Genomic DNA, 12,387 nt, shown 5'->3' with positions numbered 1-12,387 from the left:
TAATTTGTTCTTAATTGCCCAACTTGTGATCTTGTTTGATATGTAAAATAATCTAATTAATCATGATCAACAATCAATGAATATGCATGGGTATGGGAATTAGAAAGATTATGTACCAAGTGACCCAACTTATTCTGATAAAAGTTTACACAGTGCAGCCAAAATATTCATCTTACATCATTGATGGCTACAAATGAAAAGTCTATGGATGAGTTACTGAAATTATTTTCTCTTCAAAGTAACAATCCAAAGTCTGGGTTTAAGTCTCCCCACCAACAGATCACTTTAATATAAGTTATAACACTGAGTATTTCAACTGTTATCTTATAGGGATAAACTCTTCAGTTTAAGGTCTGACAGCAAAATTTGAGCCAAAAATGTATAAAGACAGTTGTGGTCTATTTTATTTCATTGATATTTACCTCTTCTTTAATCTATTTAAGTTCTGATGGAACAAAGAAGTCAGAAAATACAAGCAAAAACCAAGAAAAGCTGTATCTGATCAGTCCATATTTCATTGGTGTTCTACCTCTTAAAATGAAAGTTGCCAAGTCTACAATTTGGTGTTTTACAGCCTCTTAGTGATGGCTCGTTCAAAGTCTAAAACTTGGTATTTACTTCTTTTTAATGAAATGCTCCAAGCTTATAGTTTGGGTTAAAACTGATCATGAAGAAAGGCTCAGAGTCCATAATTTGGTGTACTGCTGCTTAACTGCGACTTAGTGAAAGGCTCAAAGTCCATAATTTGGTGTACTACACTACTGCCTCTTAATGAAAAGCTAACAACCCCTGTCAGTGTGCAGTTTGAACCATGGTTAGAACCATGGTTAACCATGGTCAACCATGGTTGTATGACCATGGTTGACCATGGTTTGACAAAATTGTTAATTGGCCGACCATGGTTAACCATGGTTTAAATGACCATGGTTGACCATTGTTAGAACCATGGTCAACCATGGTAGGAACCATGGTCAACCGTGGTTCCAACCATGGTCAACCGTGGTCCCAACCATGGTCAACCGTGGTCCCAACCATGGTCAACCGTGGTTCCAACCATGGTCAACCATCTCCATTAAACCATGGTTGGCCATTTTACATTGTCAAATCAATCTTCAATTATCTTGAAACAGTTAGTCTACTTGTTATGGAGCCTGTATACTTCTCTTCCTTTTCGTGTCAGGACTACCAACAAATGCTAAATTGCATGAAACTCTTTAAAGCTACCCTTGCAGAAATGTTCATCCATAAAATGCAAAGCAGTTTCCACCTGCAAGAACATAAAATTTTCCACAAAGAATCAATTGTTCTTGATAATTTGTATACAATAACAGATTTTCAGGATCAAAAATGTTTTATCTTCTTTTGCAAATTTTCAATAATAAAAACACCCAACAAAATAAACATTATGAACATGTTTTTGTTTAAACAAATAATTGTACCCCCCCTTTTTTTTTGGTTTACCTTTCAAACAAAAGAATGATTGTGTAAATTATTTTACCATTGACAAAATTTTCATATTGTACAGTTTTATCAGTTACACCTGGAATTAAAAACAATTAAATATAAAATTTATGTTGATATGGATAACTGACACTGACAAAAAAAATTTAAAGACCCATTTCAGGTGGCATGTGTTCAATTAATGAAAGCCAAATCAAATACTGTAACAATTTTTACATCTTTTAAACAAAATATCAAACAGATTTCCTGTAAAAGTACTTATCTGATAACAAATCTTCTTTACGTGACAACACTGGACATCAAATCCTTCACTTGATTTTTAAAGCGCGAAATAACTTTACTGAGATCACGTGACGTTTGTTCCAAGTCATTTAAATGTTTCGCACTGAGTGAATCATTGTTAACGGTTGGTGATAATAATTGATCATGACGTCGCATGTGTTTCCGTTTGGGGAATAAACATAAACAATAAAGACTAAAGATATCACTCTGAAATGTTTTCAAGTTCTTAAAATATGCCGTATAATGATAAAGAAAGGCAGATTTATGAACTTGGAGAGAAAGTCAGAAATTACGTCTTTGGAAGAAAGAAATACATCGTTAAATGACAGCGTACAACTGTTAAAAAACAAGGAATACTGATCGAAAGTAAGTTCCAACTTCCAGTTTGTAAAAGTTTGTAAGTCCCAAATTTGACCCGACTGTAAATAGCATTCTCTGCCACTATAGCTTTACTGCTCAGTTTATGTGTGTTTTAAAATGTATAGAGAATATATTGTTATTGAAATAATCATGAAAGGTCACAATTTACCTCTTGGGAAGAAAGAAATTAAAAATTGTCAATAACATTGTACCACTGAAAAAACGAGCACGATTTTTTAATATTGAAAGTCTCAAAGTAATTAACAATTTGTTATAAATTCCCATGGGTATAATCCAGATCAATATTTATTCACCATGGTCCAGGAAATGACAAGTTGACCATGGTCAGGTGCAAGACCATGGTTGTCAAATTGACCATGGTTGATTAGACCATGGTTGTCAAATTGACCATGGTCAACCATGGTCAGATGTTAACCATGGTCACAAACGTGGAAAACCATGGTTAACCATGGTTAAATAGAGCATGGTCAACCATGGTCAGATGTTGACCATGGTCACAATCATGGTTAACCATGGTTAACCATGGTTTTCAGCACAGTCAACCATGGTTTGACCATGGTTATCAATGGTTAGCTATGGTAACCATGGTCAACCATGGTTGCATTTTGACAGGGGAAAACAGTAGATAATAGTAGGGGCAACATACATTTGCATCTTTAACATGCATAAACATAAATCCCCCCCTTTTTTCCCAAATTTAAAAAAAACCCAATTAAACAAGAGTGCACACGCTGAAATGTCTCGCCTTCTATACTAATCATTGATATTATGTTGATAGTCCTAAGTATAAAGCTAAGCTTTAATACAACTGTCACATAAACTTAACATTAACCAAGATAACTAAACAAGTACCAATGAACCTTGAAAATGAGGTCAAGGTCAGATGAACCATGCCAGGCAGACATGTACAGCTAACAATGCTTCTATACAACATATATAGTTGACCTATTACTTATAGTTTATAATTAAGAAAAATAGACCAAAACACAAAAAATTAACACTGTGCAATGAACCGTGAAAATGAGGTCACGGTCAAATAAAATCTGCGCAACTGACATAAAGATCATAAAATATTTCCATACACCAAATAAAGATGACCTATGGCATATAGTATTAGATAAAAAGACCAAAACTCAAAAACTTAACTTTGACCACTGAACCATGAAAATGAGGTCAAGGTCACATGAAATCTGCCCGCTAGATAGGTACACCTTACAATCATTCCTTACAACAAATATAGTAGACCTATTGCATATAGTATGAGAAAAACAGACCAAAACACAAAAATTTAACTATAACCACTGAACCATGAAAATGAGGTCAAGGTCAGATGACACCTGCCAGTTGGACATGTACACCTTACAGTCCTTTCATACACCGAATATACTAGCCCTATTGCTTATAGTATCTGAGATATGGACTTGACCACCAAAACTTAACCTTGTTCACTGATCCATGAAATGAGGTCGAGGTCAAGTGAAAACTGTCTGACAGACATGAGGACCTTTCAAGGTACGCACATATCAAATATAGTTATCCTATTACTTATAATAAGAGAGAATTCAACATTACAAAAAATCTCAACTTTTTTTTCAAGTGGTCACTGAACCATGAAAATGAGGTCAAGAACATTGGACATGTGACTGACGGAAACTTCGTAACATGAGGCATCTATATACAAAGTATGAAGCATCCAGGTCTTCCACCTTCTAAAATATAAAGCTTTTAAAAAGTTAGCAAACACCGCCGCCGGATCACTATCCCTATGTCGAGCTTTCTGCAACAAAAGTTGCAGGCTCGACAAAAATTACAACTCTGAAAGGTATATGGGAAAAAATATTTGGTCTTGCCCTTCCACAAAATATTCAAATAACATTTTATGTTTTTTTTTATCTTTTGAAAATTCAGACAATATTTTGAAGTTGACAAAACGTCTAAAAGTACATTAAATGATGCTTTATTTTAAACTAGTTGATAGTTTGTATTTTAAAACACAACTACAAATGTAACATGAAATGATTTCATGTGGATATACATTTCTTGGTCTTTAAGAGCTAAATTGACAGTCCATCATTCTGACAATGGCTTCCATTTTCATGACAAAACAATAGGTTGTGTAATAGGGAGATAATTTTGAGGAAATAGAATCCTGACTGTTATGTCATGTGTGTCAGATCTAACTGAAAAAAAATGGTGGTAAAATTTTTAATTTTGTAGTGAAGAAACTTTCTATACAATGCTTTGTGTCTGTTACTGGCTTAGTTTTGATAAAACCCCAACTAATTCAACATATGTAACATTGTGTGCCAGGCATAGCCAGGTGTACAGGCAATAACTCATTGGAAATTGAAACTTAAAAAAGAAAATTATTTTATCACTCATGATATTTGAACAAGATTTCCGTACCAAAGTCAAAGTTAACACAAAAAATAACCAATATCTTGTCAGAAAATTGAAAACCTTTAACAACATAAACTTATCAGTGAAAAACATATCAAATCTTTTCTGTATAATTTTCTCTGCATAGAAAGATAATCTGAAAACTCATAAATCTGTGCAGAGAATGATCTTATAAAATCTTGATTATGACAAGAAACACATATAATGATCATCTATTTCCTTTTAGGAAATATTGGGGAGAAAATAATTATGTTGTTAATGGGACTGCACTGTTATTATGGACACAGATGAAAATATAATTGCTGAAAAAATCTCCTTCTTGACAGTGATATATTATAAAAAAAAAAATGCATTCAATTATGTAATGTGATTATCGGTGCTCTTAGACTCGATCATGTGACAGAGGGTGTGTGTGAACAAATAGTCAGAGCCAATCTTACAACATGGTTATCAAGAAATAATGAGAACCCTATGATATAGTCATGACAACTTTACCCTTAAGGATTCCGGTTTCCTAGTTATTTCAATCACAACTTTTCTTGGTGAAATAAAATGAACTATGGTAGCCTTTGAATACTACAGCCAACATGACAGAAAATAGAAGATGACTTTTGTTTGATATTCATTTGGGACTCTTTTTAGTAAAAACTTTCGGAATATGCCTGTAAATTGCCCAATGCACCATGAAAATGAGGTCAAGGTCCAATGACACATGCCAGACAGACACGAACACCTTCAAATCAATCCATACATCAAATTTAGTTGACCTACTGACCTACTTACTAAGAAACTGGCCATTGACAAATGAACCATGAAAGACAGACATACAAACTTTACTTTCTCATTCCATACACCAAATATAGTTGACTTACTGAGCTACAACACAAACTTTAACCTTGATTGATTACTGATCCATTAATATACTAGTATATGAGACAAGGTCAGGTGAACCCTTTTTTATGGACATATAGACCTTGCAATGCAATGATCCCATACTAACATTAGTAACATAACATTTCTGTCATGTCTGTATACAATGTATGATGCATCAAGGTCTTCTACATCCTGAAAAAAAAGCTTTATACAAATAGTTTACACCTTCATTGGGGAATTATAATCCCTTTGTCTCCCTGTATGTGATTTTCATTGCAGGAAAGACAAAAATCATCTACATACAAACAGTCATATAAAAGGTCATCTTTTTTACAGCAAAAACATTTCTACTTTAACAAAATCTATTTTTCATGATGAAAAAAATAATGCATTAGAGGGATACCCAAATATACAGAAACAAGTACAAGTACTGAATATATACTGCATATATGTACTGTATTACGACGCTAGATTAAAACTGAAGAAGAAAGGTAACAGCCGGCCACCAAAAGCTTTATTATATGTGAAGCCACGGTGGTCGGTCGTGTGGTCTAGCGCACCAGATACAGTGCAGGCAATTTGGTGTCACGATATCTCAGTAGCATGGGTTCAAATCCCGGCTAGGGAAGAACAAAAAATTTGTGAAAGCAAATTTACAGATCTAACATTGTTGGGTTGATGTTTAGACGAGTTGTATATACTGCATATATAATATATAAAGGCAGGGGTACTCTATAACATTAGACTAATTCAGGTTTCAAAGTGACATTCCCTACTTAGGTAGATTCTAAGAAGATGTGTTATAATGAGTGCCATTATGAGATAGCTCTCCATAAGGAATATGAACCCTAAGCTGGGAATGTAACATTATATACGGAGACTGTCTAAGACCTGAAAAAACATGTCATATATCTGTTTCGGGAATTTTTGAATATAATTAACTGAGTACTTACTACTTTTTTGAAAGTCTATATCTAATTTAAATCCACTCCTTGCATTCTTCACCCAAACAAAAATAATTTTCACAAAGTTTGACTTGTAATGAAAGACTTGCGGTAGTTTGTAATCGTAATTACAAATAGTTCTACTTTTAATTTCTATTCCTTTTAACGTTCTTTCCTTAATTATTAATTCAGGGGGGAGACAGTTTTTCCCCTCCTGAACAGTGTCTGACCGAGTCAATTCCTCAGCAGGAGTAAAAGACGTGGAACTCTGAAGAGTTTTAAATCCAACGAGATCAGTGAAATTGAGTTGAATAATATAACTATTTTTTGGTGCTGTTATTACATATTCACATTTTCTTTCATATCCTTTTTGTTGATAATCTGATGATATAGCGTTGATCTTATCTTTCTTGGAGTATGTGAAACTGCACACTGCTGCAAAAGAGAGACAAAACAATGTTATTACATAGGCAATGTTTTTGTTGTAATAGACAAAACAAAATATCTGTCTACAGTTTCATGAAAATTAATGGTTGTCAAATATAAATGAACCCTGAGAAGAATCTCAGTGTGCACCTGACGTCTGCCACGTTTTGCACTAATTGACCTCTCTGTGCAATGCTGCAATCAACCCAAAATATACTTGGAAGACTTCTCTTGAAAGGAAATTCCTTCCTTTATATAACTAAGAAAACATTCAATATTTTTTTTCTTTTGATGTAATTTGATTTGTCCCCCAATCTTTAAATGAACCAATGAAAACTGTTCTATCATAATTATGGGCTTTTTGAAGCATCCCCCTATTTTTAAAGGAACTATAGAAAACTGTTCTCACACAATTGGAGGCTTGTTGGAGCATCCTTCAATCTATAAATAAACTTAAAGAAAAAATTTTCAGCGTTCCCACACATTTGTGGACATGTGAAAATTCATGTCTAGATCAGAAGGGCAGCAATCAAACCTTTATCCTTTGATAAACTAGTACTAGATATTGCATATTCTAATATGAGGTGCTAAATCTTCGTTGAATATATAGCCCTGAAAAAATATTCAATATACAACGTAATTTGATCTATGTCATTTAAACAGTGGAAGGCTATTGTAAATTGTTCCTTTTCTGGATCTAAGGGTGTTTTTTTTTATAAATAGGGCATTATCCGTTTGTGAAACTTAAAGCAAACAACCAGCTGCCATAAATAATTTCTAGCTTTTTTGCTGCTGTAATCTCTAAATTATAAAAACAGAAGTTTAATTGTAACTTCAGAGTTGGCAAATAATATCTGAAGTGTTAAATTGAATTACAAACACTTATAAAAATCCTTTAAAATAAGGACAACAGTCCTCAATACAATTACTACAAAAAGTGTCTTCTTTTTTATCAATACATTTGTGTAGTTTCTTATTTTCAGTCTACGGGTATACAAAAGACTGGAGTTCAAATGCTCATAAAGAATACCCATCAGACTTAATTACAAAGGCTTTAATATGAATAATAGAGCCACTTAAGGACATCAGGACTTTTAAAATGAAAGCATAAAAGTTGAAAAAGCATGCAAGACACATGTAATGTAATGTTTTTTTTTTTTTTTTCTAGTTGCATGTACCCACTCAGTTAATGCATTCATGCAGACCTAAAGAAGTTATACAAATTACATGAACTAAATGTTTGTTTATTTACAGGTGGGTGGCTTTCAAATCAATCAATCTATAAAACTACAAACTACAAGTGCATCTTAAAAGTGAAGGTCAGATTATTACTTTTACGTATTAGTTGTAACTGAAATCTGGCAAGTACTGCAGGTTCTTATAAGACCTTTTAAATGCCTACATCTACGACTTACAACTACGCTAAGACATAAAGGGTTGTCTTAAAACTAGTAATAACCAACACATTTTGACTTTGATTATCTAACCTTAACTGCACTGTTGGTTTTTAAACTTTAAACTAATTGAACCTCTACACATTTTGTTCCCTGCAAAGTCAGTTTTTCTTGATTTTGTGTCGTTTGTCTGTCTGTCTGGTTTGACTATGTGTTGTTTAACTGTCTGGTTTGACTGTGTTGCTTGTCCGTCTGGTTTGACTGTGTTGTTTATCTGTCTGGTTTGACTATGTGTTGCTTGTCTGTCTGGTTTGACTATGTGTTGTTTACCTGTCTGGTTTGACTGTGTTGCTTGTCTGTCTGGTTTGACTGTTGTTTATCTGTCTGGTTTGACTATGTGTTGCTTGTCTGTCTGGTTTGACTGTTGATTATCTGTCTGGTTTGACTGTTGTTTATCTGTCTGGTTTGACTTTGTGTTGCTTGTCTGTCTGGTTTGACCATGTGTATATCTGTTTATATGTTTGGTTTGACTATGTGTTGTTTATTTGTCTGGTTTTACTATGTGTTGTTCATTTGACTTGTCTGTCTATGTGCTGTGTGTCTGTCTGGTTTTACTATGTGTTGTGAGTCTGTCTGGTTTTACTATGTGTTGTGTGTCTGGGTTGACTATGTGTAGTTAGTCTGTCTGATTTGATAATTTGTTGTGTGTCTTTCTAAATTGACTATGTGTTGCTCGTCTGTCTGATTTGATTATGTGTTGTGTGTCTGTCTGAATTGACTATGTGTTGCTTGTCTGTCTGGTTTGGCTATATGTTGTTTTTCTGTCTGGTTTCGCTATGTGATGTTTATTTGTCTGGTTTGACTTAGTGTTGTTGATCTGTCTGGTTTATCTACTTTTTGTTGGTCTGTCTGGTTTGACTATGTGTTTTTATCTGTCTGGTTTGATTATGTGTTGTTCATCTGTCTGGTTTAATTAAGTGTTGTTCATCTGTCTGGCTTGACTTAATGTTGTTGTCTGTCTGGTTTTACTAACTGCTGTTCATCCCTCTTGTCTGGTTTGACTATGTATTGTTTGTCTGTCTGGTTTGATCATGTGTTGTTCATCTGTCTGGCTAGACTTAATGTTGTTGTCTGTCTGGTTTGACTTAATGTTGTTGTCTGTCTGGTTTGACTTAATGTTGTTGTCTGTCTGGTTTGACTTTGAAATGTTTTGTCTGTCTGGTTTGACTTAATGTTGTTGTCTGTCTGGTTTGACTTAATGTTGTTGTCTGTCTGGTTTGACTTTGAAATGTTTTGTCTGTCTGGTTTGACTTAATGTTGTTGTCTGTCTGGTTTGACTTTGAAATGTTTTGTCTGTCTGGTTTGACTTAATGTTGTTGTCTGTCTGGCTAGACTTAATGTTGTTGTCTGTCTGGTTTGACTTAATGTTGTTGTCTGTCTGGTTTGATCATGTGTTGTTCATCTGTCTGGCTAGACTTAATGTTGTTGTCCGTCTGGTTTGACTTAATGTTGTTGTCCGTCTGGTTTGACTTAATGTTGTTGTCTGTCTGGTTTGAATAAGTGCTGCTCATCCGTCTGTCTGGTTTGACTATGTGTTGTGTGTTTGTCTGGTTTGACTATGTGTTGTGTGTTTTGTCTGGTTTTACTATGTGTTAATTGACTATGTATTGTTGGTCTGTCTGGTTTGACTTATGTTGCTTGTTTGTCTCATTTGTCTGTGTTGTTCTTCTGTCTGGTTTGCCTATTGTTGTTTGTCTGTCTCATTTCCCCTTGAACTGACACAAACTTAAACATGTAAACAATTCAAAAGTTTCATAGTTAATAGATCATGACTTAGGGTGCATGGCTAAATAATTTCCATGGAAATAAGATGTGCCAATGCATATACAACTGCATGCATCAAGGCTGGACATATAAACCAGATAGGATTGCAGTATATTGTTACTAAAAGCGAAGAAATATATGCAAATAGATATTTGCACCATATCCTATTATAAATACTTCTTCAAAATACTGGTTGTCTAATGACACCGTTTTAATTGAAGATGAATATTTATAAACTGTACGTGTCATTATTTCGTGTCGAGAGTTATTCATATTTTGAAAATATCATAAAAACTATTTCAGTGTTGTGTCTAGATTAGAAACAAGACAAAACATAAACATGGGAAAACCCAAATCATATTCATAATACTAGACATTTAGATATCAATACATTAATTATGTAATAGCCTAATAAAGCATTGTTAATACTTGAACATTTGAATTCAGTGTCATATTCCTTCTATTCCCTGTAAATATTTTACATGAATCATGTAATTTTGTAGGCTGAACTAACAATAACAACAGGATATATTATTCAATAATAAATATTTATCATCAATATCATAAAAAAATTCTTTATCATCAATATCATAACAAAATCTTTATTATTATCAATATTATGAAACTTATTCTTTATAACTATCAGTATTATATTCTTATGTTCTGAACTGACCCAGACAACTAATAGAAATGAAAGGAGAGTGCAGTTAATGTCAAATCCAAAATAACCCATTGGCACTAAAACCTATGAGACTTTTTTTTCTTGTATTCAACCTTATATAAACATTGGGGCTTTGCATTGTTCTAAAAGGCTTTACAATTTTGTTATTTAATATAATACATGAATACACATTCAACTGAAAGCTCAGTGGCTTCTTGATGTCTTTAAATTTTGGTCCTTTTTATATGTGACATAGTTGACATTTGTACTGTTATTGAACTTCTTTACATACCCTGAATTCACCCTTAGTGAAAATAACCTTTACCCTGAATTCACCCTTAGTGAAAATAACCTTGACCCTGAATTCACCCTTAGTGAAAATAACCTTTACCATGAATTCACCCTAAGTGAAAATAACCTTTACCCTGAATTCACCCTTAGTGAAAATAACCTTTACCATGAATTCACCCTAAGTGAAAATAACCTTTACCATGAATTCACCCTAAGTGAAAATAACCTTTACCATGAATTCACCCTTAGTGAAAATAACCTTTACCCTGAATTCACCCTTAGTGAAAATAACCGTTAATCAGTACTTTCCATCAATTGCTACATTAATATTTTCAACAGTGATATTGTTTGGCGTTCTCTTTTTGAAGTGTTTTATATTATGCCGTGGAGTTTTAAGTACATAAATTATTTCCTATTATTAAAACAATGCACTAATACTGGGTCTGTGCACCTACATAAAATCAGTAGTTTTAGTTATCTACAAATGTACAATAGCTTGAGAAATGTTTATTATTCACATTTTTCATATTCATACATTTGTATGTTTAATGTACATACAAAATTGATAGGAACTGAATTCTTTAACAGGTATAAACTATAAACTGACATATAGAATTTGTAAAAAAAACCAACATTTGAATAGTTTGCAGACTTTACCTGCCATCTTAGTATTCAATATATATACAGATTACAGATTTCTGCCTGCTGTTTAGATGATTCTAAACAATAACAAACTACTACCTCCACATCATACCAGCTTATAGTCTCAGACATAATGTCTACACACAATTTCAAATCTATCAAGTATTAAAACAAAAATAGGCTATTAACACAACATTGGTATATGCAATACTTTTCATCCATGTTTTAATTTGAAATGATCAATACAAGGTACAAAAGATATGGGCTTCCTCCGCGTGTTACAAGATAACTGACTCCAAACATTTGCAACCAGACAATAACTGGTGCTTTTTAAGTCCCCTTCGAAGTTTTACTACCATATTATCAAATCTTGAAGAACTTGTCATTTTAAAGCACTTCGGAAAGAATCATTGTCAATGCCTTTTTTGAAAGATCAGTACGTTTTGATGGTCTTTAAAACTAATGATATACTTAGGACCCACTTTACTACGAATCTCTCTTTTGTAATCCCTAGTAAATCTGATTTGATAGTCTGTAAAATGAAAACATAGAAGAAATATAGATTACCACTGCAACGAGTGTGTTACAATATTTCACAACTCAAGACAGTCAAATTTTATTATTTAAAGCGTGAGGCTCTAGATTCCTCAACCAATAAGAACTAGCGTGAGGCTCTAGATTCCTCAACCAATAAGAACTGGCCGTCATAAATCAGGATGATGTAGTCAATTTAGCAAAGCTGTATTGAAAACAACAACAAACAATCATGTCTCTATTTTTACAACTATTTACTACACACAATGAAAGA

General features: G+C 33.4%; 1 protein-coding gene across 1 annotated transcript in view; it reads right to left on the bottom strand.

The window, feature by feature from the left end:
- The window catches only part of LOC139525568 (uncharacterized), an 83,376-nt gene that overhangs the window by 39,136 nt on the left and 31,853 nt on the right, over positions 1–12,387 (bottom strand). The window contains exon 3 of the mRNA XM_071321022.1: positions 6,351–6,776. Coding sequence (XP_071177123.1) covers positions 6,351–6,776 — 426 coding nt within the window. The remainder of the gene's footprint in view (positions 1–6,350; positions 6,777–12,387) is intronic.

This window comes from Mytilus edulis, chromosome 5 (assembly GCF_963676685.1).
Source record: "Mytilus edulis chromosome 5, xbMytEdul2.2, whole genome shotgun sequence".
Taxonomy (NCBI): domain Eukaryota; kingdom Metazoa; phylum Mollusca; class Bivalvia; order Mytilida; family Mytilidae; genus Mytilus; species Mytilus edulis.
This window is presented reverse-complemented; position numbering and strand designations above follow the sequence as displayed.